The sequence below is a fragment of the Alnus glutinosa genome, chromosome 4, assembly GCF_958979055.1.
Source record: "Alnus glutinosa chromosome 4, dhAlnGlut1.1, whole genome shotgun sequence".
Classification (NCBI taxonomy): domain Eukaryota; kingdom Viridiplantae; phylum Streptophyta; class Magnoliopsida; order Fagales; family Betulaceae; genus Alnus; species Alnus glutinosa.
The window spans coordinates 14349330-14376326 of NC_084889.1; the positions used below are offsets into that span (position 1 = coordinate 14349330).

At 38.8% G+C, this 26997-nt stretch overlaps 2 protein-coding genes across 2 annotated transcripts; one reads left to right on the forward strand and one right to left on the reverse strand.

Moving 5' to 3' along the window:
* Window positions 1–2111: 2111 nt before the first annotated feature.
* Window positions 2112–2840, reverse strand: LOC133866148 (uncharacterized). The gene has a single exon (XM_062302699.1). It carries the CDS (start codon window positions 2838–2840, stop codon window positions 2112–2114), a length of 729 nt encoding a protein of 242 aa, XP_062158683.1.
* Window positions 2841–5426: 2586 nt separating this feature from the next.
* On the forward strand, window positions 5427–18992 carry LOC133865431 (histidine kinase 5-like). Its single transcript, XM_062301836.1, has 13 exons — window positions 5427–5770; window positions 7089–7270; window positions 8378–8434; window positions 8659–8886; window positions 8972–9065; window positions 9171–9377; window positions 10442–10572; window positions 14004–14053; window positions 14432–14796; window positions 14949–15052; window positions 16183–16956; window positions 17873–18049; window positions 18565–18992. Exons 2-13 carry the CDS (start codon window positions 7205–7207, stop codon window positions 18685–18687), a joined length of 2376 nt encoding a protein of 791 aa, XP_062157820.1. The 5' UTR covers window positions 5427–5770; window positions 7089–7204; the 3' UTR covers window positions 18688–18992.
* The last annotated feature ends 8005 nt before the right edge of the window (window positions 18993–26997 follow it).

Consider the following 26997-nt stretch of genomic DNA (forward strand, 5'->3'; position numbering starts at 1 on the left):
ACTCCTGAAGCAAGACTGAAGGCCATGCACTTTCTCCAAGTACTTGGCCAGTCGGTCTCCTTGTGTTGCAAATTCGCCTGAGATCTGGCCTACAACAACTTGCGAGTCGCTCCAAATTTCGACATCGAAAGCTCTTACTTCCCGCGCAATTGCCAAACCCGCCAACACCGCTTCATATTCTACCTCATTATTTGTTGTGACGAAGTCCAATTTGATGGCGTACTGGAACTTCTGCTTTTGCAGACTTATCAGTACCACTCCAACACCGCTTCGCTGGCACTGAGAGGACCCGTCCACATAAAAAACCCACATTGGATGCTGGGTTAAGTCTCAGGACCCCGGGATATTGCAAAATTCCAGGACGAAGTCGACCAGAGCTTGACCCTTAGTCGCCGTTCGTGGGTGAAACTCTATGTCAAATTGCCCGAGTTCAACAGCCCAATTAACAAGCCTACCCGACAGGTCTGGTTTCTGGAGAACTTTCTTCAAGGGGTACTCGGTTAGCACCCGGATGGCATGCGCTTGGAAGTAAGGCCTTAGCTTCCGGGCCGATACTATTAGGGAAACACCAACTTCTCTATTCTCGGATACCGCTCTTCCACCTCGCGGAGCGCTCTGCTTGTGAAGTATACCGGCTTCTGAATGCCTTTGTCTTCCCGGATGAGAGCTGAGGAAATAGCCGAGGATGATACTGCCAAGTACATATAGAGAACCTCCCCCTCCACCGGTCGACTCAAAAGAGGAGGATTCACCAAATACTCTTTCTGCTTCCCGAAAGCCTCCTCACACTTCGAATCCCATACGAATGCTTTCTTCATAATTTTAAAGAAAGGGAGGCACTTGTCGGTGGACCTCGAAATGAATCGGTTCAAGGCCGCTATTCTTCCGGTCAGTTGCTGGAATTGTTTTGTGGTCCTCGGCGGTTGCATCTCTAGTACCACCCGAACCTTCTCGGGGTTCGCCTCTATGCCCTTCTGGGATACCAAGTAGCCCAAGAATTTCCCGGACGAGACCCCGTAGGTGCACTTAGCCGGGTTTAACCTCATCTGATAATGCCATATCGTATCGAACGTCTCCTTCAGATCGGAGACGTGATCTGGGGCCTCCGCACTTTTCACAAGCATGTCATCAACGTACACCTCCACATTCCGTCCCATTTGTTTTTCGAACATCCTATTCACCAATCTCTGATACGTAGCACCCGCGTTCTTCAGTCCGAACGGCATCACCTTGTAACAATATAGGCCCCGATCGGTAATGAACGAGGTCTTCTCCTGATCCACCTTCGCCATCCGTATTTGATTGTAACCTGAGAACGCGTCCATGAAACTTAGGAGTTGGTGTCCGGAAGTTGAATCGACAAGGAGATCTATGCGGGGCAATGGAAAGCTATCTTTTGGGTAGGCCTTGTTCAAGTCGGTAAAGTCCACGCACATTCTCCATTTATTATTGGACTTCTTCACCAATACGACATTGGCAAGCCATTCGGGATAGTCAACTTCTCAGATAAACCTTGCTACCAACAACTTTGAGACTTCTTCGGCCACCGCCTGGTTTCTTTCGGGCGCAAAAGTTCTTCTCTTCTGCCTGATTAGTCTAAAATCGGGGTCTACATTTAGCCTGTGCACGATTACCGAGGGGTCGATGCCGGGCATGTCCTCATGATTCCACGCAAATACGTCACTGTTACTCTTGAGGAACGAGACTATCTCCTGTTTTAGCTTCTCAGGAAGTTGGGAGCCAATCTTTATTCTTCTTCCTGGACCTCCAATTTCCAACTCTTCTAAGTCCTCGATTGGCTCCAGGGACTATAATTGCTATTTCTCTCCCTTCTCGACATCTTCTGCAGATCCGGCCTTCAAGGTAGTGATATAACACATGCTGGCAGCCTTCTGGTCCCCTCTGACTACTCCGACTCCAGAGCTAGTCGGGAATTTCATGCACAAATGCGGGGTTGAGGTTATGGCCCCCAAGTCATTCAGGGCTGGCCTCCCCAGGATGATGTTGTAAGCTGACCGCCCTTCCACAACTAAGAATTTTACCATAATCGTTTTTTCCTGAGGGCTGGTCCCCGCCATGACCGGAAGTTCAATAGACCCGATCGAGAGGACTTACTCTCCGGAAAAGCTGATCAGAGGACCCCTTGTCGGGACCAGCTTCCCTTGATCTATGCTCATCAACTCGAATGCCGACTTATATATTATGTCGGCGGAACTCCCAGTGTCAACAAGAACTCTGTGTATCTTATGATTGGCAATTGCTAAAGTCACCACTAAAGCATCCGAGTGGGGGAGTGAGACCCCAACAAAATCTTCATTTGAGAAGCCGATAAGTAAGTCCTCGTACTTCCTCATTTTCGGCGGTCTCTGGATCGAGTATATTTCAAACTCTTTTAGGTGCCTCGCATACGCTTTCCGAGCCGCATTCGAATCACCACCTCCCCCAAAACTGCCGGATATTGTATGAATTTCGAGAAGGTTTTCCCGACCAGGTAGTCGCGCTTGACTCCTGCTTCTCTCTCGTTTGTCCCGGTCGATTGGTCTGTTGTTAGGCTCCCTATCACGATCTCGAGGTCGCTCCATCCTTTCCCTAGGTTCTTCCCGATACCTCTGGGGTTGGTTCCTTCGCTCTTCAGGCTGGGGGTTTTGGTTAAAACCAGGTGGGCCCCACTGACTTGCCAGGAAACGGACTAGCTTCCCATTCCGGATGAATTTCTCGATTAAGGCTCGCAAGGATCTACAAGTCTCTGTGCTATGCCCCTTTGACTCATGGAAAGCGCAATAGCGTTCGGCGGATCTCGGATGGGGAGTTCCCACTATCTCCGCTGGCTTTTCATACATCTAATCCGTTTTGATCGCCGCTAGGACCTCCTCGATAGGCGCATTGAGGGGGGTCCAGTTGTAATCCTGGAACTTCTTTTTGATCCCTGGCTCCACTGCATCTTGTCTCTTGTGGAATTCCTTCTTCTTCTTCGAATTCTCTCCCTGATTAGAGGTTTGGGCAACTCCTTTCCCGAGCAATGCCCTAAGTGTTTCTTCTTGGTTGATAAACTCATCTGCCCTTTCCATGAATTCATGAAGGTAGCGTGTTGGCTTCCGGGCCAAGTTAGCCATCAGCGGTCCATCCTTTTTGATCCCTTGATAAAGGGCCGAATGAACAAACTCTTCAGTGGGGCTCTCTATAGTGAGTTTTGCTTGATTGAAACGCTGGAGGAATTCCTTAAGTGACTCGTCTCGCCTCTGTTGTACTGACATCAAAGTGCCTGCCGGCTTCCTCCTCACAATTCCTGTCATGAATTGGGTTATGAACATTTTTCCGAATTCATCGAAGTTTTGGATAGACTTCGGGGGAAGCCTTCTATACCAATCTCTAGCATTTCCCTACAAGGTCAGCGGGAAGGCGCGACACGCCACCTCATCCGGGGTTCCCTGCAATTCGAGGTGAGCGCAATAGTTGTACAAGTGCTCAACCGGGTCCTCCTGCCAGGTGTAGGTTTTGATGTCGGGGACTTTAAACTTCTCGGGAAGGCGAAACGAGGCTACTCGGTTAGCAAATGGAGAAGCTGACTTCTGGAGCAGGTCTCCGGCTCTAGACGTGCTCCCGTTATGCTGATGCTGTGCCGCTTCCGTCAACAGGTCACACCTCTGCTCCAGCTTCTCAATGATCTCCTTGAGCTTCTTATCCACCTTTTTCAACGTCCTGCGCCTTTGGGGCCTTTGATCCAATGCATCTTGGTTCTTCTTTCTTTCTCCCCGTCCTCCTTGGCTTTCCGGTTGTGCTTCTTCATCCTGCTCTTCTCCTTCATTAGGCTGCAGGGTCGCCATGTGCGAATCTTCTGCGCGGTGCGGCTGCAGTTCGACATTCTTCTTCTCCAACTCATACATTTCCTTTTCCATCTGAGCTATTCTCTCATTGAGGATTTCCAATGTGGCAGATGGTCTTGAGGAGGATTCTCCCTTCTCAGGGTGCTCCCTCGCCCGATCTCCCCACGGGCCCCTCAATGCTTCCGATCTCGTCGTCACCATACCGGTGTACAGATAAATTTCGCAAGAACAACGAGTAGTTCCCACAGACGGCGCCAAACTGTTGATGAAAATTCTGACCAGTGACGTGGAAGCTGATGTTGGGGGATACCTCCAAGTGGCCTACAAAATCAAAGAACACACTGTGGGCTTCCCCAGCGGTCCTCCTCCGACGCCCAAGTTAGACAAAATGTTTGTGAGAGAGAGAGAGAGAGAGAGAGAGAGAGAGAGAGAGAGAGAGAGAGAGAGAGAGAGAGAGAGAGAGAGAGAGAGAGAGAGAGAGAGAGAGAGAGAGAGAGAGAGTGTGTTTTTCCAATAAAGATAGATTGTCCTTTACCTAATGCCGGGGTCTTGCTATTTATAGGCCATTGTAATTATGGCTAAGTAGGACTATTCCTGTTTTTAAGGGACATCCCTTCTTCTGGCACGAACAGTGTTTAGGTACACTCATGACAGTGACTGACGGGCTGACTTATTGCAGGTAAGGTGTGGGCTTTCAATGAATCTCGGATTTCCTGGGGTTTGGTCACCTAACTGCACCTCTTTGTCAGTCCTATGACCATTGCCTAGTGTCGGTCAATAGGACATCCGACACTCGGCCTCACTCGGATTTTCCATGGTCGGTGAATATCCTTGCTCGGGAACAGTGGACTTCCCAACAAACCTGACACGAATTCAATACAAAATTAGTGAGTTAGGGTTGAGAAGTCTGACCGATTTAAATAAATAGATTAGGTTAAAGTTTACTTATATTATTATATACTCATATTTCAAAACAAGCCGAAGCCAAATGCAAACAGCAATAGCCACCACCGCTCCATGGTCCAACAGTTAATAATACTTGTTTAACTATGGGCTTCGGCTAAAGCACTGGATTAAGTAACCAATTGAATTAATTAAAGATTATTGCTAGTATTATATCCGCTTACAATTTACAATACACAGCGATAAGATTCTTCCAATGTTCGCCTCTGCTTCCTTCAACTCTAGACTGTCTAGTGCATGCATTCTCAAAGCAACGAGAAAAGAGTCCGGAACTCGGGATCTATCTATCTATTGGGTATTGCATAATTACGTGTCGATGTCAAACTCAGTCCCCTCCTTCCGCGCGTCGCAACACTCGCCTTCCCACCACGTCACCTTGGAAATGGCGGGGAACAACAGAAACTGCGTCCCCAATTTAAAATTCAGAAAATAAAATAAATAAACACAAACCTTTTAATTTGTTTCTGCCTCTGTCTCCATAGTTTGTGATTCCTTGAATCATTGTCCAGAGAGAGAGAGAGAGAGAGAGAGAGAGAGGCAGCTAAAAGCACTGAAAAAGGAACATAAATACTAGGATGATTTGTGGGAGGCTTTTGCAGAAGGAGCTCTGAATGTAACGTCAATAAACAAGCGGAGAGAAAGAGAGAGAGAGAATTAAAATAAAGTATCAAAGGAAGTCCAAGAATTGTCTAATATTTTTTACCTCCGATTTCACATGGCGTCTTGGGCTTCTCTTCTCTCCCACATTTTTTGGTGTTTCTTTTCCCTCACATTCTCTCTCCTCGGTAGTTAGCTCTCTTTCTTTTTCAATGCCATTGAAGGCTGTTGACTGAACAGTTAACGGAGATTCCTCAGATCTACAGTGAAAGCCTTTCGCTATTCTCACTCCCAATTCTTCTTCTTCTTCGGAGGGTGGCCTTTTATTCATCCACAAAAGGTTTGCCTCTTGATGGGCCTCTCTTTAAACTCAATTCTATATTTTGGTATGTTTTCTTTCTACAAATGCACGCTTCAATCCAGTTCGGCTTTTCTTTGTGTTTTGACTTGTTTCGTTAATGGATCTCGGCTTCATTTTCTCAAATTCAATTCCCATTTCACCGCTTCTCTGTAATGGATCCCAGAATCCATTTTGGTTAATCGTAATTTAATCTCAGTGCGAGATTTTATTTTCGTTTTGAAAATGACAGAATTAACTTATTTTTGCATGTAAAATGTTTGAGAATTTGTTAGTTAACGCCTTTTGCTAGTTCAATTTTCTGCTGAATGTTGTTTATGTATCACAACTTTTAACTTTTCTTTAAAAATAAAGAATGTAGAAAATTGTTGTTTCTGCTAATTTCTTTTTGCGTCACAACTTTCATTACACAATCAAGGCCTTTTCTCAGCGTTTTAGTTGGTTGATTTTACATGTAACCAATCTGTTATCTTCCGCTCCCCCTTTTCCCTTGTTGTTATCCAGAAAAAGAAAAAACCAATCTGTTATCTCTGTTTGTTTATAATCTTGGGTAATCTGCCAAAATTCGGCTTATACTCAATTGTGAAGTAGCACGGCCAGAGACGGGTTTAGAAGCTCTATGCTATCACCTTTGATATTGCCAATACTTTAAATATGCTTTCATTTTACTATTGCCTTTTCCATTTGTTTAGCTATTTGATTGTTGATGTGGGATGTGGGGTGGGTTCACTGACAATGGCTTTGTAAAGCTTGTGCTATTTATGATATCATGTTCCTCCTTCACAGTGGAAGAACTTGTTCAAGTTGGCCAAGAACGTGCTATTTTTCTTCTCAAATTTATTTTGCTGCGTTTCTTTGGGGGATTCAAAATTGTACGTTATTCATCAAAAGGCAAAAAAAAATAAAAAATTGTAGTCTGTACATCAAGGATTCTGGTCTTCACTTTGGAGAAGTAGGGGTCATAGGGGCTTGCATTTTAGCTAGGAAACTGGCATTCATCAAATTGAATATCTGAAACAAAAGAGTTGTTTAGCAAATGAGATTATAGATAATGTCAGACCTATCTTATATTTGCCAACGGCATCAGAAGAGAATAAATTTATAAATCTCAAAATCCATGTTTTACTTCTAATTTCTCGGTAAAGTCATCTTATCTTTAATTTACTCCTGAAATTAAGCCATTACTTGTTAGTTCTAGGCATCTTTGTTGCTTTCATAATATTATGACCAAATGTGCATGGCTCATCCAAAAGAAATCGCCTACTCATATACTTACTCAGGTTTAATTTGCTTTTGCTTTACCAACAAACAAAAATTCACTCCGAATTATATTGTTTCTTATGCAGTTGGTGACCTGATTGGGAACTTCTGGCCAAATAAAGCTGCAGCATACTTTCTGCATTGGATTTTCTCCGGTTCTATTAACTCTATCTCCTGGATTTGAAATGTTGCACAAGATATAATGCAGCATACTCATAATTTCTTGCATTTTGTACTTCAAAATGCCCCCGTTGTCATTGGCCATCAGGTAAATTTGGCATATATAATGTAAATGCTCTGTTTGCAACAACTTTTCAAGATTATCTTCCGTTGTGGTACTAGGATCTTCCATACTCAGTTATTGATTGCTTGCAGGGATTTTAAGCACTATAACATCTGAAATTGTAGATATATATTGTTGTGGCTCACAGTCACAGGCTTAGCCCAGCTGATTGCAAAAATCAAGAATCAATTTTTTACTTGAGTTGATAACTGAAGATAATTTTTTTCTGTAAACAATTTTTTTTTTTTCCAGGCTTTAGGAATTTATCGTTTTTCTAATAGCTTGGCATCATGTTCTTACAAGAATAAAAAGCAAGATGTACCTGTTGATATTTATTTTCTTTTACAACATCCTTTTTTGAACTCTTCCTTCAAGGAGGAACAAGAAGGAGGAACCCCATGAAACATTCAATAGTAATAGCTACACTAATGTATTGGTAATAGGTAACTGCTATGATACTACTCTAGTCATCATGGTAAGATCTTATTTGGGTTCAAAAAGATCTTTTGTAATCTTTCTGCTCATATGAGGCTGTGTCATTTGTTGTTCACAGCTATATTATTGTTTCTCACAGAACTTACCCACTTCCTTTTAGGTTCTCCTTCAATCTGAATTATGCTACTCTTGAAATTAGATTACAGGCATTCTTCTATATGCATAAATGCATTTATTAGAGATCTAGGGAGTGGATCTTCCTTTTCTTAATTTTTTGGGTAAACGGTGGAACTTCTATGAGAATGAGGGTAATTAATGAGCAGTTTGAATAAATTCCTTCTTTCACTCTTGTGATGCCGGTGACTGCCAGTGAAGGTGGAAATATTGCTTCAGGAACCTGTAGTTTTTGAATAATGAGCTTTCACTTGGCGATAAATGATAAGATAACTTTTCATGTTGTAACTTTGATCTACTGTATAACTTCTCCATAAATTTCTTTTATATATTTATTTAGATATATATACATATACATATAACATATAAAAGTATATATATATTGTATACACAAGTCCTTTATGCTTTTATTTCCACTACCATAGATTTCTTTCAATCTTTTAGCCATTATGGGAATGATTCTTTGATGACAATTTCTTTCAGGATACAGAGTTGCGCTATCGCTTTATCTATAATCACTTTCCAAGTTTGCATGAGGACGTAAGTAATTGGAACTGATGTTCTTATTCAAGGTTTGATGAGATTGCTTTATAGTTTTATTCCTTTTTACAAGTTACATCTTTTATTCGAGTTTCCACTTGAAACCTGAGCAGGTACTTCATCTTTTGATAGAGTTTTTCCTTTATATAATTTCTTTGTTTCTCTGTCAAATGCCACTAAAGTACCTGAAGTCTAAGTTTTTTTTTTTTTTTTTTTCTTCCCAGGACATTATTGGAAGAACAGATGTTGAAATTTTTACTGGAGCTGGTGTTAAAGAATCTCAAGATTTCAAGAGAGAAGTACTGGAAAAAGGATTACCAGCAAAGAGGGAAATTACATTTGAGACGGAATTATTTGGGTCAAAGACATTTCTGATATACGTGGAACCCGTCTTTAGCAAGGCAGGGGAGACAATTGGTATAAATTTTATGGGAATGGATGTAACTGATCAGGTAACTTTCTTCGTTTTTAGTTGTCACTCTTTAAGTCTCTCTAGTTAACATAACTAATGCTACTTATGTTCCTGATGCACAACAGGTAAGCAAACGAGAGAGGATGGCAAAACTTCGAGAGGAAATAGCAGTACAAAAGGCCAATGAAACAGAACTGAACAAAACAATTCATATAACAGGTTCAATTGCCTGGTGAAGTATATGTAGTTGTGAATTTCACTTCGGTGTGCTTCTGGAGAAGCAAAGTTTACTCTGAAATTTATTTATTTTTAATTCTCTTTCAGAGGAGACAATGCGAGCAAAACAAATGCTAGCTACAATGTCCCATGAGATAAGATCTCCTCTATCTGGAGTTGTTAGCATGGCTGAGATTCTTTCCACCACAAGAGTTGATCAGGAGCAACGGCAACTGTTGGATTGCATGCTATCTTCTGGAGATTTAGTTCTTCAACTTATAAATGACATCCTTGACCTTTCGAAAGTTGAGTCAGGTTTGAAGTCCGTCCCTTCTCATTTTCCAGTGCATGTTCGTATTGTATACACGTTATACGTTTTAAAATCTATACTCTTACTTCAGATTCTTTAACAATAACTTCATACTGATATATATCTCATTAGATAATCAGCCTTTGTGTGCTAGTCAGGTTGTCAATTTTATCTATTTAAAACATATAATTTTCAACTGCTTGTTTTGGTTTAAAGCTAGATTCTCTATGAAAGATATTCTGGTTTTTGGTATCATTCCAACAGAGATTGCGAAATGACTAGTTACAGATAATGAAAAAGATCTTAACCGTCTAGGACCAACTTGTGGGGTATATGTTTTATCACTAATAAAGGGGCTTAAAAATTCATTTCCTAAGCCTAAATTCATCAGTTAGCAAACACAACAAATGTATTTCAAGTGGAAATTGACTACCTTTAACTAATTAGGTTCTGTAAAAAGAGGATCTGTTCAAACTGCATTGGCGTGTGCACACACACACGCAAACACATATATAGGTTTAGATTTAAGGTATACCTAGTTTGACTTTTTGTTAGTTTTACACCACTCAATAACTTTTAGTCAACTTTCATGTCAATAAATGTAATTTAGTTTTAAATACATCAATTCATCTGTTTTTGCATATTTTTCAACCCTAGGGTGTGATGGGTCGACATTGACTTAAAATGAAAAAAATAAAATTGTGAACATTTTATAGTTGAAATAATTCTTAATCTCTAATTCTCTTAATATTTGGCAAGCAAAAATATTCTACGGAGAGCATCTAATCCAACACTAGGTATGTTAATAAAATACTCGTCCAATGGAAAGTTTTTGAATGGTGCAATATTGAAAACAAATAACATGTAACTTGAATTCGATCCATATATCTAAATTTATTGATATGTTTGTAATATGTGTTTGCGAAGATGTACATACATATTATGGGCACTGGATGGTGCCAAAACACATGCATATTTTTGCTTTCCATGCAGAGAAGTTCTTTCTCCTTGATGGATGCACTCCCCCAATATGCTGATTTTATTCCTATCTGTTTTCCTTTTTCTTTAGGAGTAATGAAGTTGGAAGCTACAAAATTTCGGCCTAGACAGGTAGTAAAGCATGTGCTTCAGACTGCTGCAGCATCATTGCAGAAAATTTTGACCTTGGAAGGACATGTAGCAGATGATGTTCCTATAGAGGTGAGAACTTAGATGAGCTTTCCTGCCGTATTGTCAAAGAGTTCCACATTTTCTATATTGTTCTTTTTTCAAAAAGCTACAAATTTACTGCAGGCAATCTTGTCAGTAACCTATATTACGTAATAAGGTGCACCTACATGTTTTTCCCCCCTCTATTTTTTGTAAAACTTTTAAAATAATTCACGTTATAGCAGTAAGTACTAAGTACCTTTGCGCGGACTGGACTTTACATGTCTTTGTCTGAACTTCAAGTGGGGCAACTTAATTATTCTGCAGGGGATACACAATTTGTTAGAACAGTTTCCGGTACAGCTTCACTTTGAGGACTTCCACGTTGCCTTCTCCACGAGATCTATCACTCGATAGGACATGATCCACACCAAACCAAAGAAACTAAAGATAGAGTTCCATAAGGCACTAGCTGTCTCACAATGAATTAAAATGTAGTCAACGATTTTCCCTCTCTTCTTGCACTTGCAATACCTATCTATCGCAATAACCTGCCACTTTCTCAAGTTGTTCAAAGTGAGGATTTTACCAAAAGCGGCCGACCTAGTAAAAAAAGTCACTCTCAAGGGGGCCTTACTCTGCCAATACTCCTCCAAGGGAAATGATTGTAAACAAGGGGAATTAAGACACTATAAAACGATCTAACATCAAACAACCTTTCTTGGAGGGGACCCAACAAAGCTTGTCCTCACCACCTTGTCTCAATTGATGTAATCCAACTGATTGAACAATGAAGTAAAGAGTTCCATCTCCCAATCATGTGTCTCTCTTATAAAAGTAACATTCCTCGGAGGAGAGCCATTGGATAACTGGAGATGAACCACGATGGAGGCATCTCTAGAGCAGGCAATGCTAAACTACTCCGGAAACGCTGCCTTAAGGGGCTGCTCCCCACACTAAACGTTATGCCAAAACCTAATCTTTGAACTGTCACCTACCTCAAATCTTGTATACTTCAAAAACTCTTCTCAACCCCTCCTAATGAATTTCCAAAGACAATCTTGTATCCTTGTCATTGGACAAAAAGCGACAACTTGATTTTTCTTCTCTTCTTTTGAGGCAAAAATGATGATAATGACAAGATCAATATTTTAAACAGTTAGTGTAGACAATATGGCCTTCTCTTGATGTGCAGTATAATTTAGGGAATGAGATTCATCTTTGTTCCTTATATTATTTAATTTCGCCTTTCATCTTTTTAACTCAATTTGTTCAAGTTCAAGTTCAACTGAATGCTACATCTGAAGTAGGACAGCAGCACAGATGTTTCTAGGCTTATTTGATAGCAAATGTTTGGCGAAAGATTAGGCTTTGAAGTTCTAAAGCATCTGGAAAGGAAGTAGAGAGCTTATGACTTAGATTGGGTTTGAAAAGGTTGAATTTTTAAGAGTTTTAAGGACTGGAAACAAAAACTTTTGTTTGCAGGATTTTCCTTGACAGCAGAATTTGAGGAGAAACTAGGGTTGTTTGGTTAGGGTTTTGTCATGGAAAAGGCTGGAAAAATATTAGGGATTAAGGGTTTCAATTAGTGTAAGGAAAGGGATTTAGTTTGAAGGCAAAATGAGGACGAGATCTCAATTTCTTGAGTTGCTGTTCTGGACAATGAACAATAACCCCAGAATGAAACTTTGATACTTCGGGATTTTTTGGGAGATATTTGACGGATGGATGGTTTATGGTTCTCTAGGATCGGATTTCAGGGAGCTAAAAGTTGCAAAATTAGATTTACTCTTAACTTAAATTTGATATAAAATTGCTGAAAAAGTTACAAAGGAAAATGGGAAGAAGAAAGAGAAGACACTTAGGCATTGCACATAAGGTTTCCTTGCCATTTCTTTTTTTTTTTTTTTTTTTTTTTGATGAATGAGCTTTTTCATTAACAAATACACACAAAACTGCTAAACAGCTGAAGCAAAGATACTACAACCAGTATCTAAACCACAAACAACTAAACCAACAATAAAGCAGACAAGAACAAAACCACAAACACCCAACATCTCAAGAAAAAGAACCAATACACTCAAAGACCAAGCTGCTAAACCATCAACATTATAAAATTCTACAGAATCTAACAAAACTGCAGAATCCTACTCAATCATTTTAAACCAAAAAACCTTCTTCTGTCTTCCAATTGAAGCACATCTACACATTCTCAGAACTCTTCGAAAATCTACCTTTCTCCAAAACTCTGGTCCTCACCTCCTAGAAAATATGCTGCAAGATTTGTTCCCCTGTTTTGGGGCGGCTGCCATGCTTAATCTCATTTCAGTTCCTCCTCAGATTATAAATCGTAGAACTTAGCGCCAACCGACAAATATTAGCAGCCATTGATTTCTTCCTCCATTCCTTCACACCAAATCTTCGCACATCATCCCAGACAACAGAAAAAGAAGTAATATTGCATCTACACATCACTTCTTTCCATATTCTTGAACTGAACCTGCAACTGAAGAAGAGATGCTCACGGCTTTCCATTCCATTCCGACAAAACACACAGCTAACCTCCCCCTTGCACCCCCAGTTCGCCAACCTATCCCCTGTAGTTAAAGCATTTTTCATTGTTAGCTAAAGAACAAAACACTGCCTTGGAATAGCAAGAGGAAACCAAACAAGTTGCCACCATTCATTGACTCAATTTTTCATTGTAATTGCCTCCCATGTATCAGAACTGGAGTATTTCTTCTTCTTAGATATGATCCATATCAGTTTATCACAAGCTCCAATACTAATCTCCAAAAGGCTTCCTTGAATCTCCGCCAAGTCCTCAGATCTAGTAGGCTTCCACACCCTATTTCCATTGATAAGAACAGTAGATAACCTTGCATCCAGATTACTTTGAGCAATGTATATGACTCTAAATCCATAGTTCTCATTCAGAATTCCAACAGGATGCCACCGGTCCATCCACAAGTGAATGTCTTTCCCATCCCCTACCTCAAATTTAATAAAATTTCGAGCACTTTCACGCAACTTGAGGATCTTTCTCTGACTCCATGTACTGCCTTGAGGAATTCCAATCCTCCACAAGCTTTCCCCTTTTAATCATCCACAAGGATTGCATCTCACAAACCTGAAGCATATTTGCTGCAAAGTTTTCATAATACTTGTTCTCCTCTAGTTGAAAGTTAGGACTTGGACTCTGTGGGGTTTGACTACTAAACCCACATTAAATAACTAATAGAGTCCATAATTAAAATTCCAAAAACATAATAAAACCAAAATTAGACCTAATAGACTAAAAGTACAACTCATGTCCAGAGGTATAAAATTACAAAAGTATCCTTCACTCCAAAAATTGAATAAATCTATAATAAAATAAATCCAGCTTCTTGCTGGTTGCTTCATGCACAATTCTTTTTTATTCTTTTATTCAATATTCCTTTTGCATCTTATTTAGTTTAAACAATATACTCAATTTTCAGGTCATTGGGGATGTTCTAAGGATTCGACAAATTCTCACCAACTTGATCAGGTACCAAACTTTGTAGGATTCATGTTTCTTCTTTTTGAGGATTCATTAAATGATCTATCCATATTCTAAAAAAATTAAAATTGTTTGCATCTAGCTTGCAATATATTTACCAGGACCCCATTTTATTTTATCAATTTTTATATCAGCATATCTAGTTGTGCCTCTAGATCCATTCACTTTGTTTGTTAATGCTTTTTATAGGGAGCCTTTTGTTTTGTTTAAAAAAGTGTTCTGATGTGACATGACATAGAGGTGAAAGTAGTTTTGAGTGTTTTGTGTTTTTGGTTGTTTGTTAATTTTTTTTGTTTTTCTTTTTGAAAAGATAAAACAAAAGGGAGAAAAAAAGAGTGTTTTGTGAGTATTTTCTTCTTTTTGCAGCAATGCTATCAAGTTTACTCATGAAGGAAAAGTTGGGATAAACCTTTATGTGGTACCAGATCCATCTTCTGTAAAGGGAGAAGGATGTCATCAGAAGTTGACTGCAGATGAGTCCACATTTTCAGAAAATGGGCGTAAAGAAGAGAAATGCCTATCAACATCTCAAACTACTGGTGATTGGAAAGGTACCCATGGTCAAAGACACATTGAAGGTCCTTGCCGAAATCAATCATCAAGTGATGAACCTAGAACCCCATATAAGAGTAAAGTCTCAGTAGATAGAGATAATGAGGAGCAACCTCATTCTCCTGAAACAAAAGTGTGGATACGCTGTGATGTGTATGCCACAGGAATTGGAATACCAGGTAATGCTCCTCTCTGTCTGGAATCAATAAGTTGAAACATAGAATTCACTAATTCAGTATCTTTTTTGCTTTTATCCTCTGGCTCTTCCCTACATCTAGTTGATTCCTGTCATTGTAAGCAGTAACAACATTTTTCTTATAACATGTGACAGAAAATGCTTTACCTACACTTTTCAAGAAGTACATGCAAGTTAGTGCGGATCATGCTAGAAAGTATGGTGGGACTGGACTAGGACTAGCAATATGCAAACAACTGGTAAACTTTTCTTGCCATCACTCCCCCCCCACCCCCCGCCCCCTCCAGTTTGTGGCCTCTGAGGCAGTATAGGCCTTGGAGGTCAGGAGCCTTTATGCTCCACTTGTGCTTATGCTTATAACGTACTTTTTATGTATACCTTTCTGTATGTCTCCTATCTTATGAGTAGATCTTTTTATTTGATTAGTTGTCAAGCACGTACAGCTCATCAAATTTTCTTATTAATTGTTATCCTGTGAATAACTGAAATCAATAGAATATATGAATACCGGTGTAGAGATTTTATACACGAGCTCTGCTAAATATTGCAGATCACTGAAACATGCAACCACGTTGTCATCGTAGCATGAAAGATAAGAAGTCAAGGGCAAGTTCTTTATTTTTCCTTTTCAATTTCTTTTGGGAAAAAACAAATTAATTGTGCAATATTGTGCAACTCATGCTTCTTAGGTTTTTGGTTCAACTGCATTGTACGAAGACCAAATATTGAGGTGAATTCGTCAGATTATTGCTTTAAAACACCAAAAATATGACTGCTTGAATGATGCTCTCAGAACTGCTGAGAGATCCGTTGGTGCAGAACCTCTTGATCAATAACGAAAGCTTTTTAAGTTGCAATTAGCAATGAATGGTTGACTGCATATCGTAAGAATAGCATGCTAATGGTTGTTAAACACTGAGTCCATGTTGGAGGCCCATTTTTTTGGATCTATATATATTGGTCCAACTCTTTATGAAGACTTCACAAACTCTGTGAACTCTATTCTGATTCATGTCAAATTAATTGGATTTTGGCATTCTAGTTTTGCAATTAATGTAGAAATTCTCTCATACTGGAAAAATAGGGGATGCTGTTAGTTCTATTTTCAGATTTTGCAGCCCTTCCAAGTTCATTTTCACTGCAAGGCTAGCGTAATTGTTTCAGCATTTCTAGTTTAGAGCACATTTATGTCGAGCCTTGAACAAGCAAATATTCCAAATTGGATCATTGTGTATGGTATTCATGTTCAATTCCTTTTTCTGTGGTAAACTTTAACTCATCATTTTACTGTAGTGAAATAATTTGATTTCTTGATGAAACCAAGTTTTCTAGCTTCCTCCTTCCTAAAAATTTCAAGTATTTGAAATAGGTTGAGCTGATGGGAGGTCATCTCACGGTGTCAAGCCAAGAACACTGTGGATCTACTTTTACGTTTGTACTACCTTACAAGGTTTCAACCACATCTGATAATTCTGATGAGCTCTCAGATATGGCTGATCATAATGCGGCAACTGAAGAAGCTACTGAGAGATTTTTTCAATTTCAGCCTCGCACTTTGGGTTCACTATTCTCTTCTAATGGGCCCAGCAGGACTAATATGGGGTATACTAGTAAACTCAATGGGTTCTCAGACAATTCTTATTCATTTCCTTCTAATAGTATCAGATCAAAGGAGACAGCTTCAGTTGAGGAGGCCTGTTCTGTGGTTGATGATGCAGAGACACTACGTCAACCAGAGAGTTCATCAAGCCATAGCCCAGACCCTGGTAACCAAGATACAGTTTGTAGAGGCAAACTATGTCAAGATGACACAAATTCTCAGTTCCAAAATCCTATTATAGATTCCACTCATTACAAAGAAGCAAACAGAGAAGTCATTGTAGCAGCAAAGACAAGAGAACCCCAAGGAACATGTCAGAGGCTGGAGAAATCTGACATAAGTTCCCAGTGCGTTTCTAGCAGCAGTACGGGAGTACCCAAATCAACAATAAAACCTAAGATCCTTCTCGTTGAAGATAACAAGACCATCGTAATGGTGACACAGTCAATGATGAAGCTGTTAGGCCATAGCATAGATGTTGTGAATAATGGAGTTGAAGCTGTGTGCGCAGTTCAGCATCATAATTATGATCTCATTTTCATGGTACTTTCTTGAGACCCAATTTTCTTGTTACAGTTGCATTCATTTGACTTGGTGTTAGTCATGTTTCAGGACACAAACAGACACACACACATCCATCCTTGCCACTCTCTATCTGTAGCCTTTGAAAAATATAAGTTGCCTACAAGTTGTTTGGTAACTGAAAGGTGCTTTGTTGATTTTGTAAAAGAACAGTTTTTTTAGGTAGCTTTGAGAAGAAGCCAAAGTTCGTTTCCAACATACTTGCAGCTTCTCAGCAAGGTCGTTGCTCTTAAAAAGGCTCAAGTCCTCCCAAACTGGCCCTATGAATCTCTTGCTTCCCCTCTTTATCCTGATTCTAGAAACTCAAATCTTTAGTATGGTATCAAAATAGAAACTAGCGAAATAGGTGTACAAATATGAGTATATTTCTTTCAAGGCTTTCCATTCTATAACTTTAAAAGATACAGTGAGAACTACACATTTGAATGGAAAACATGTGATGGGTCCAAACAATAGCCAAGTGTGCTGGCCACACGAAATGCCCTAGTTACTACCTATTATAGAACTACTGCCACTTCTTTGTGCCTAATTTTAACTTTTGCAGATATTTTAAAACATATGACATGGGACTCCAAAAATTTTCCTTAATCACACGGGGTTAGATTGGTAGATTCTCTATATATTTTGAGTGCCTCAAAGCAACTGTAAACATGGTTCTGACTATGCTAGAAGGGTGGGGCTTTTTCTAGAAGACATGCATCTTTGCTGTTATATACAATGGAATGACAACTAAGCACCATCATAAACATAGACGGTACAGCTCAACTGAAATACAGGAAACTGAAAATTAGTTGTAATGCTACAGGCCTTGTTGGTTTTGTATTGGGCACAAGAATTTTTAATTTTTGCAAATTGTGTAATATATGAATTTTTTCAGGATGTCTGCATGCCAGTTATGGATGGCCTTCAAGCTACAAGACTAATTCGTTCTTTTGAGGAAACTGGTAATTGGGATGCTGCAGTGAAGGCAGGAATCGAACAAGCTGTGTTTTCGGATTCATTACAAAATGGTCTGGGTTCTACACCATCTGCAAAGCGGATGCCAATCATAGCGGTGAGCACCTCAAATCTTATTTGCCCGGAAAATTGGTACTACAGTATTTTATCTTTTCTAGGTCTTCTAATCTTTGGTAATATATATATATATATATAACAAAAACTCACCTACATGGTTTGCGTACTAGCTGAGTTTTGCCGATACTGTCGATGTTATCCTCTTTGCATCTGCTTATATAGTGGCATTGATCGGCTTGAATTGATCAACTGTTGTTTACAAATTTGATGATTAAAATTTCTGCAGTGAGTGATCCTTTCTAAGCATAGTTCTACACCACACCAAATAATAAAGAAGTTATAATTTTTACATTTGCCAAACGGATTGACTTCTCAAAGGAATTATCTTTCTATTCAATGATCTTCACGATATAGATGTTAGATTTTTTAATAACCATCACCATCAGCGTTTTCATTGTTTAAATTACGTACATAGCATGCATATATATATATATATACACACGTGTGTGTGTGTGTGTGAAGCATCCACTAACTCATCAATTGGTAGAAATGCAGATGACAGCAAATGCATTGGCAGAGAGTGCAGATGAGTGTTTGGCAAATGGTATGGACTCATTCGTGTCAAAGCCTGTAACTTTGCAAAAATTGAAAGAGTGTCTTGCAGAATATCTACCATGATATCTCTTGTAAATTAATGCTTGTGTATAAAAATTAAAGCGTGTTAGGAAAGTTTTGTAACCAATATGCATCATCATGTTCTTCTCAACCGCTAGTATCTCCTCAGAAGCTGTACAGGTCTATGTCTTTCTTTTTTGCCTCTCTCCAAGAGCCTTTAACACTGTTCTTCTAAGGATGGGAGGCATCTGCGAACTTTAGTTAGGAAATAGGAAGTGAAAGCACAGGCAGAAAGTGTTTTATGAAAATATGCTGGCATGAAATATGATTGGATATGTTGACAGTAAAGTCTTCCTTTTATATTCTCATTGCTAATACCCAGGCCAGATAAGGTTCGTTCTAATCCGCCTATACAAGAAACAATAGAGTGATTTAATTTTTATGTGGTATTCAAATGTCCTTTTACAAAACCTTTGGGTAAGGATCGGTTTCATTATCTCATCAGCAAGCAAAACGTGAATGCTTACTTAAAGGGTAAATTGCTATATGATTTTCACTGCCACATCATCAAGTTGTATATCAGTCGTATGTCTACGAAATAGCATTATTCTTTGTAAAAATGTCACCGACTTGTTGAGTGGATTGAATGTAACAAGGAGAAATCAATTTGGAGTAAATTTTCTCGGGATTGAAATGACAATCAAGCTGAATGTGTTTTGTGTGCTCATGAAACATCGGATTCTCGGCATTGTGAATGGCCACTTGGTTATCACAGTCTGATTTGTTGAGTGGATTGAATGTAACAAGGAGAAATCAATTTGGAGTAAATTTTCTAGGGATTGAAATGACAATCAAGCTCAACGTGTTTTGTGTGCTCATAAAACATCGGATTCTTGGCATTGTGAATGGTGAAGAGATGTGTAGAAGGGGATTGAAGGTATAGAGGCTGCCATATGTAACGCCTCGAGAAATTAATTAACTGGTAATTAACCTTTCGGTTATCCTCCTAGACAAAATCTATAAGGAATAAGATCAAGTGATATTTACTTCTCAGAAAACAGAATACTAAGTAGCGAAAACATATGATTTTCTATCATTTTATTAACGTTAATTATTACAACCACAGCATCTATTAAGAATCACCACATTGACTGAAATTATACTACACATACCATCGTTATAAAAGATCCAAACTAAACCTTAATACACAAATTTGTCATAAACACCAAGTTTGAAACGTCACCCAAAATTACTAATTACCATGAGCAGCCTTCAATATTCTGCAATAAGTCATCAAGCATTGACAAGATCATTATCATTACTCCAAACGGCCATAACTACCTCAAGGTTCTTCTTGAATACGACATCTAAAAGTAGTCCAACAATAAATCAATACATGTTTTCCTGAGACCTTTGGGATTTCAACATCCGACGTCACCAACGGTCAGTTTTCCAAAGGATCCATCTATCAGATATTGTGTTGGGAACTGCAGGACGACATATTCCTGAAAAGATTTAAACAGAAATATTTCCAAAAATAACACCACAAAGAAATATTATATCTTGTTAGGCCCAAAAAGAAAGTGGTATTATGACAGCTGTCAATTGGATGCCCAAGTATTAGAAAAGCAAAGATCGCAATCCAAATAACGCAGATATATCAATATCAACCCAACACAGACAGAATAGGATTTTCATGCACACTATCTCAAGATAATATCTCAACAAATATTCCAATATTCTAAAAGCACAAAAACTTAAAAGAATAACGGAAGACACAATGAAGATCATGGGATGAGAAGAGATGTGCAAAGAATGCCAAAATCTCGGGAGAAATCCGTGAGAAAAACACACAACATGACATGATAAGTCAATAAAAATGCAAAGATGTGTGTATGCCAGAGAAAGGGACGCAAGTCTTAAACCTGTAGAGATCCTGTCCGGACAAGTCACTTAACCATCCGGATGGTAACTGCTAGAACAACGTATGGTAAGACCACGCTCGTCCAGACATAAGAATAGGTCCGTCCGGACTCTTCACACTGAAAATCTGAAGCTGGAGAAAAATTTGCGGAAAAATATTTTTCCCTAAAGTTAGCTTCAGAACACGCATGTATAATCAACTGATAAAATAGTCAAGTAGCATTGCAAAGATTTGCAAAGATATAAATGAGAGTTAAGTATTCAATAAGCACAAATTTCCCTACAGATAGAAATTTTAAATAGATTACTCAACTTATGCAATGCGTGTGTGTGTGTGTGAAGACTTTTCCAATAAGGTATGACTTTCACTGATATGACAAAAAGCAACCAGATTTTCTACACAAGAGAGAAAATCAGTGAAAGATTAGTCAAAAGTCAAACCTTATTCAGTACTTGGGCCTAGCCACCCTCATCTGATACACTTCCCCTAAGATGCAGCATCCAATTGTTTTACTTGTACCATGAAGGACAAGGTAAATATTTTACTTGTACCATGAAGGACAAGGCATATTTTAGCACATAAGCAGAAAATATACATATATCACGCAGAATTCATAAAAGTAACTGCTTGATTCTTTTGATGCTGCAACCTAGAGACAATGCCAGAATTTTTAGGTTTTAGGTTCAACTAGCATTTGGTCAATTTGGCCATCTTATCAAAAACCTCTTCTCTTATCTAGAATTTCTAGAAGCAAAAAGTCAGAGAAGGAAAATATGTACCTTAGGGGAGTCTTAGATAGTGCACATTTTCATTGCATGAGGAAAGTAACTATCTGTCATTAAGATGCAACAGGAAAACTTAGCAGATATCATGCATAAACTCTCAATCATATATAAGCATATTTAATCAATGCACAATGAACTGAGATGTCAGGCAAAATTACATGCAATATCTGAAAAGCTATCAAAAGAAAAAAAAATAAAATTCTGCATCTTCTTCCCCCATTTTTTTTTTTGTTGAAAAAAAAAACAACAAAGACATGCTTATGGAAAAGGAAATGACATCTATTCCCTAGCATGTAAGGTAAAACCAAACCTGTACTCATGGAGAGATGTTTAGAAATACCAAGACAGAAAAGCAGCTGCCCAACGTGCTTTAACTGTCATCCCCAAAAAAAATATCTGCAGATGTTTCTCAAGATAACAAGAGAAAATATAGGGGATAAAATAAACAGTTCCTCAAACAGAATGCAAGGCATGAATAAGATATGACAAGATAAACAATGCACTGCAAACATACCTGACATGCACTAGGATTTAAGAACCAAAATCCTAGGCATGGGAGACATCACTTACTAGGTGAGTCAACCCTCAAGGGGTGAATGGTCTCATCCTTTCTAACCCATACCTTCTTTACCTGTGAGGCAGGGGCTTTGATGTGGCTATACTTACCACAGTGATGGCATGAGGGAGAATCCCTTTGAGGGTAATACTGTTGTTGCCGAAAAGCATGATGAGACTTGGAAGGTTTAAAGCTACACTTACCTGTCTTTTGCTCTGTTTTCTTGATCCGAGGCTACTGATGTCGGATCTGAGGGTAGTGTGGCCTGATGTGTCCAAAGACACCACAATGATAGCAGGTAGGCTGACTTTGTTTGCTGAAATGCTTCTTGAATAGCTTTGCAACTTTAAGATTAGCATTTTTACAAACCACAAAGTCCTTACCTCTTTGAGATATATGCTTTCTATGGGGCGGGACATATTTTTCTGAAGAGGTTTTCTCAATAACGCCCTTTTTTGAAATCCTCCTGCTTCTTTCAAGGTATGCGGGATTTTAACAAATAACAATTTGGTCTAATATGACCAATTTTCCCACAATTATGACAAATAGGAACAAACTTACCTTGTGTTCCTGAATCCTTGGAGTTAGGCATCACACAGTTATCTAAGCAAGAATTTTCAGAACAAGCTGCATCTATTATCATAGGCTTAATATCAACAGAAGCTAATTCAGAATCAGAAGCATGTGAAGTAGAAGTACTTAAATCATCAACAGTTATATCAGGCTTGTTAGAAACATCTGAGTGAATACAAAGCATGCTCTTCAAATTATTACAAGAGAATTTTTTCAATTTATTCTCAAGTGCATCAATAATATTAAGCAGCATGGTATTCTCAGGTTTCAAAGAGTCAATCAAAGCATGTGATTCAGATAACTGAACAGTCAAAGACTTTTTTTCTTGCTTCACCTTTTTAAGCTCTTTATGAGAAACTTTAGAATGTTTAGTATTCTTCAATTTATTAAAAACCTTAAAGAACTTAATATCAGAATCCTCAATAGATAACTAAGAAGAATTCATGATAAAAGGTGTAATAAAAAAATAGAAGTCACAAGAGATGAGGATTGAACTCAGGAAATAAATCCTTAACAGAGTGTACCTGCTCTAATACCAATTGAAAAAAATGAAATTTAACTTCTAAAATAAAGCAAATGTGTGTGTGCACAATGTGTTAACAAAACAGTGCGAAAATTAAATAACACAAGAATTTTTGTTAACAAAGTGGAAAACTCAATATGAGAAAAACCACTACGGGGCAGCCAAACCCAGGATATCCACTATTCAGAAGACAAGACTAGTTACAAGATAGTAGCACTCACATACCTCTGATGCAGTGGTCGTACCTTGCATTCTAGCGTGTAGCCTAACATGAATGCCTCCCAACCAGGTCTCCTACCTGAAGGGGTCTTCAATGGAATCCTTTACCTTAGGGCCAACCCCTAAGATAGACTTCAAGTAAAGCGCAGCAATAGCACACACAACAACGGCTTTAGAGAGATCAACTCAGCTCAATATCCTCATAATATGGCTCTCTAAGCACTAATGGAATTCAATACCGAATTCTTACAGTTCTCAAGCACAGGGGCCTCTATTTATAGGCTCAAGGGCTCAAATGAGCGTTTGGCTTGATAAAGTTGGGCGCCATCCGGACGGTGGTCATAGGCCGTCCGGACGGACAACTGTGCGACTGAAATTCCAAAAATTTCGTTGAAGATCTTTCCTGTTTGAGAGCCGCGTCCGAACGGTGTTGCCTTGATGTCCGGACGGTCGTACGTCCGCTGCAAGTAATTTTCATATAGAGTCTTCACACGTTCGGACCAGGAGGATGGTCGTCCAGACGGTCGATCTGATGCACGCAATTTCCATATTTGATGTACGCGCGTCCGGACAATGCTGACTGGCGTTCGAATCAAAAACTAACATGTTTCTTGCTTTGATTTTATTTTTCATTTTGTTTTACTAAGGGACTAGCAAAATGTAAGTTTATGGATATTTGATGAGTGCCAAATATTGTATATTTGGACCCCTTAATTCACATTTTTTAAACCTTTAGCTTTGTTATTTTTTAATGTTTTTGGTTATTTTTTTTTGTATTTTGGTATTTTGCAGATCATGGAGAGAAAACAGTAGTTTTAAAGTGAAAAATGCAAAGTTTGGAAGTCAAAACAGGATTGGATTAAATTTCAGGTTTTGTACAAGTCATAGTATTTTGACCAAAACTTTTAGTTCAAGTATTGGATTAAGGTGAAATCAACGGTATTGGAAAGCTAATTCAAAATCCTACAAATCATTGTGAATTAAAATTTTTCTAATTCGAATGTATGTTATGTTATAAGTGCCCCATAATATAAGAACTGAAATTTCCTTGCTCCTAGCAGCTGTAGACACTCCAAACCCTAACATTCTTTTCTGTTTTTAAGGTTTTTGAGGGGTAGAGGTGCCATTTTGAAAATATGGCCTAAACCCTAACGTTCGTTTCTCCTATTAGGGTTTAGAGGGGTAGAGGTGTCATTTTGTAAAAGTTGGGTTTAACTTAACGTTCTGCTATAAATACCCCATGCTAAGTACCACTTAGAGTATCCTGTAAATTGTACATATCACTTTTTCTTCGATACACTTGTCTTAAATCTTGTATTTTCTTTTGTAAGTTGTTACTTCATTTATATTGCTTTTAATTTAAAGTTATTCAATTTTCCTTTCTTCTTTCTTTTCTTTGCTATTTTAATTCATTGCTTTAATATAAAGTTATTTAATTTTTCATTCTTCTTCTTTCTTTTCAATTTAATTTATTGCTTACTTTTTGTTTATTGTTATTTAGTTTCGTTCTTCCTTTCTTTCTCATTATTTTAATTTGTCGTTTTCTTTTTACTTTTATTAAATTTCTATTCTTCTTTCTCTTCTTCGCTTTTACCATTTTATGTTTTCATTTCTAGAGTTTTTGGTATTTTTAGTCATGAGAAGCTAAAATCCTCAACTAAGTTTGAGGATGAAACCTCATCAATGATAATACCTATACTCTTGTCATGATATTCATAGATTCAATGTTCTTATGTATATTCAAGTTCCATGTCAATTTATTAAATTATATTCTTTAGATTGATAATATTATTGGATGTTTGTTGTAATTTAATCGATGGATGCATCGATTGATTTCTTTGAGATTGGGGTATTTATTGTGATTACCAGATACAATAGATGATTTTGACTTGTTAGTTTTTGTGTTGGCTGCATTCTGTTGGACAAAATCACTTTTATGTAATGTTGCTGCTCTCACAGGGATGCTGCTTTATCCAGAGTCTACACTTCAACTATGTTCTTCGAGAAGATTTTGTGAAGTTTTCAAGGATTTATTTCGGTTCCCTGTCAGCCGTCCGGACGACGTGGTATTCTGTCCGGACGCTCATCAGTCAGCAACATCCGTCTGGACGACGAGAACTTTCCGTCCGGACTCCCATCAATGTCTAGAAGCTTCGAACAGTTCAAGATTGCATCCGTCCGGACGTAACGGCAAATCGTCCTGACGCTCTTCAAAGTTCGAGAAGATCCCTGTGTTCCAGCGCATCCTTCCGGACGACGTGGTTATACCGTCCGGACGCCATTCAGTGTTTGACAAGTATTAGGGTTTCGCCTCAAGACACAGTTATGGGAAGACAACTACTACTGTCCGGACGATGTGTGAACCCGTCCGGACGATGTTCTCTATAAGGCAAGAACGTGCATACAAATTTCAACTGTCCGGACGTCAGCCTTCATGGTCTGGACGATCAAGCTTCATATATGGAACTTGCGTGCACCAGTTCAACCGTCCGGACGCTCCAAAGCCTTATTATGGTAATTACGTGCAGCCAAAGTGCAACCGTCCGGACGTGGCCTTGTTATGGGAGCTTTTAGTACTATTTTGGAAAGGCAGTTGCAGTTGACCGTTTGGACGCTCGGTCAAGCCGTCTGGACGCCCTCCGGTATTTTGATCATAACTTCTTACTCAAATATCGGATTGGGACAAAATCGGCGTCGTTGGAAAGCTGACAAAAAATGATGTCAACTGACTATCCAGACGGCCACTATAAGAGTCCAGACAGAACCCATCCGGACGGACCTGCAGAAAATTCCATAATTACTTTCCGGACAAGAAAAACTTGGCCCGTCCGGATGGCCCTGGCTCCCGTCCGGACGCGCATGTTTCAGACTCCGTTTTGGACGTGTTTTTGGGTTTCCTAAGCCTATAAATAAGAGGCTTGAGGCATGCTTTCAACATAGAATTCGGTGGTGAATTCTCTACAGCTTAGAGAGGGTGTTTAGGGAGATATTGAAGATCTGCTAGGAGACCTGGTTGAGAGGCGTTCGTGTTGGGTTACACGTTAGAGAGCAGGTACGACCACTGCATCAGGGGTATGTGAGTATTACTGCTTTGTATCTAGCTTTGTCTTCTGAATAGTGGATATCCTTGGTTTGGCTGCTCCGGAGTGGTTTTTCTCTTAATTGAGTTTCTATTTTGTCAACAAAATATTTTTCTCCTTTAATTTCTGCATTTAATATTTTGTTGCACACTGTTCACACACACTTGTTAAAATTAGAAGTCCTTTTATTTTTCACGAACCTAAAGGGATAGTCGTTGTAATTTTTTGAGTTGAATTCTTCAAATGTTTTCATGCTTTGTTACTTAAGAATTTGAATATTGAGCTTCTTCAATTGAATTTATGAATAAAATGCAAGAGTAGGGTTTTTGATTTGATTTGGTGAATTTCGATACCTTAGTATTTTTTCATTTTGCATTATTTACTCTATTTTTTTTAACCCATAAAAGAAATCAAAAATCTTGGCTCTAGGTTAAAACAAAAGTGATTTAAATAGAAATTGATTTTCTTTTCTTTACACACTTCTCTGCGGATTCAAAAATCATTTCTTTCCATAATATCAGCACTGTAGGAGACACGTGACCTGCTTGTGTGTGTCCAATTTCGCAAACGTTGCTTGTGTGGTGTGGCGCCATGCAATACCTAATTCACAGAAGGAAAGATGTTCTAGCACCAAACTCATGCACAAAGCAACCCGTCACACAACAAGGCAACACGTGATTCCCTCCAAAACCTGCAGCACATGACTCTTTCCA

What these genes read in the sequence shown, in the direction of transcription:
- LOC133866148 (XM_062302699.1), bottom strand. Translation starts at nt 2,840, where the DNA reads ATGTATGAAAAGCCAGCGGAGATAGTGGGAACTCCCCATCCGAGATCC.
- LOC133865431 (XM_062301836.1), top strand. Translation starts at nt 7,205, where the DNA reads ATGCAGCATACTCATAATTTCTTGCATTTTGTACTTCAAAATGCCCCC. An exon ending in CACAGGAATTGGAATACCAG is followed by an intron (nt 14,797 to 14,948) that starts GTAATGCTCCTC and finishes AACATGTGACAG; the next exon opens with AAAATGCTTTACCTACACTT. An exon ending in TAGCAATATGCAAACAACTG is followed by an intron (nt 15,053 to 16,182) that starts GTAAACTTTTCT and finishes TATTTGAAATAG; the next exon opens with GTTGAGCTGATGGGAGGTCA.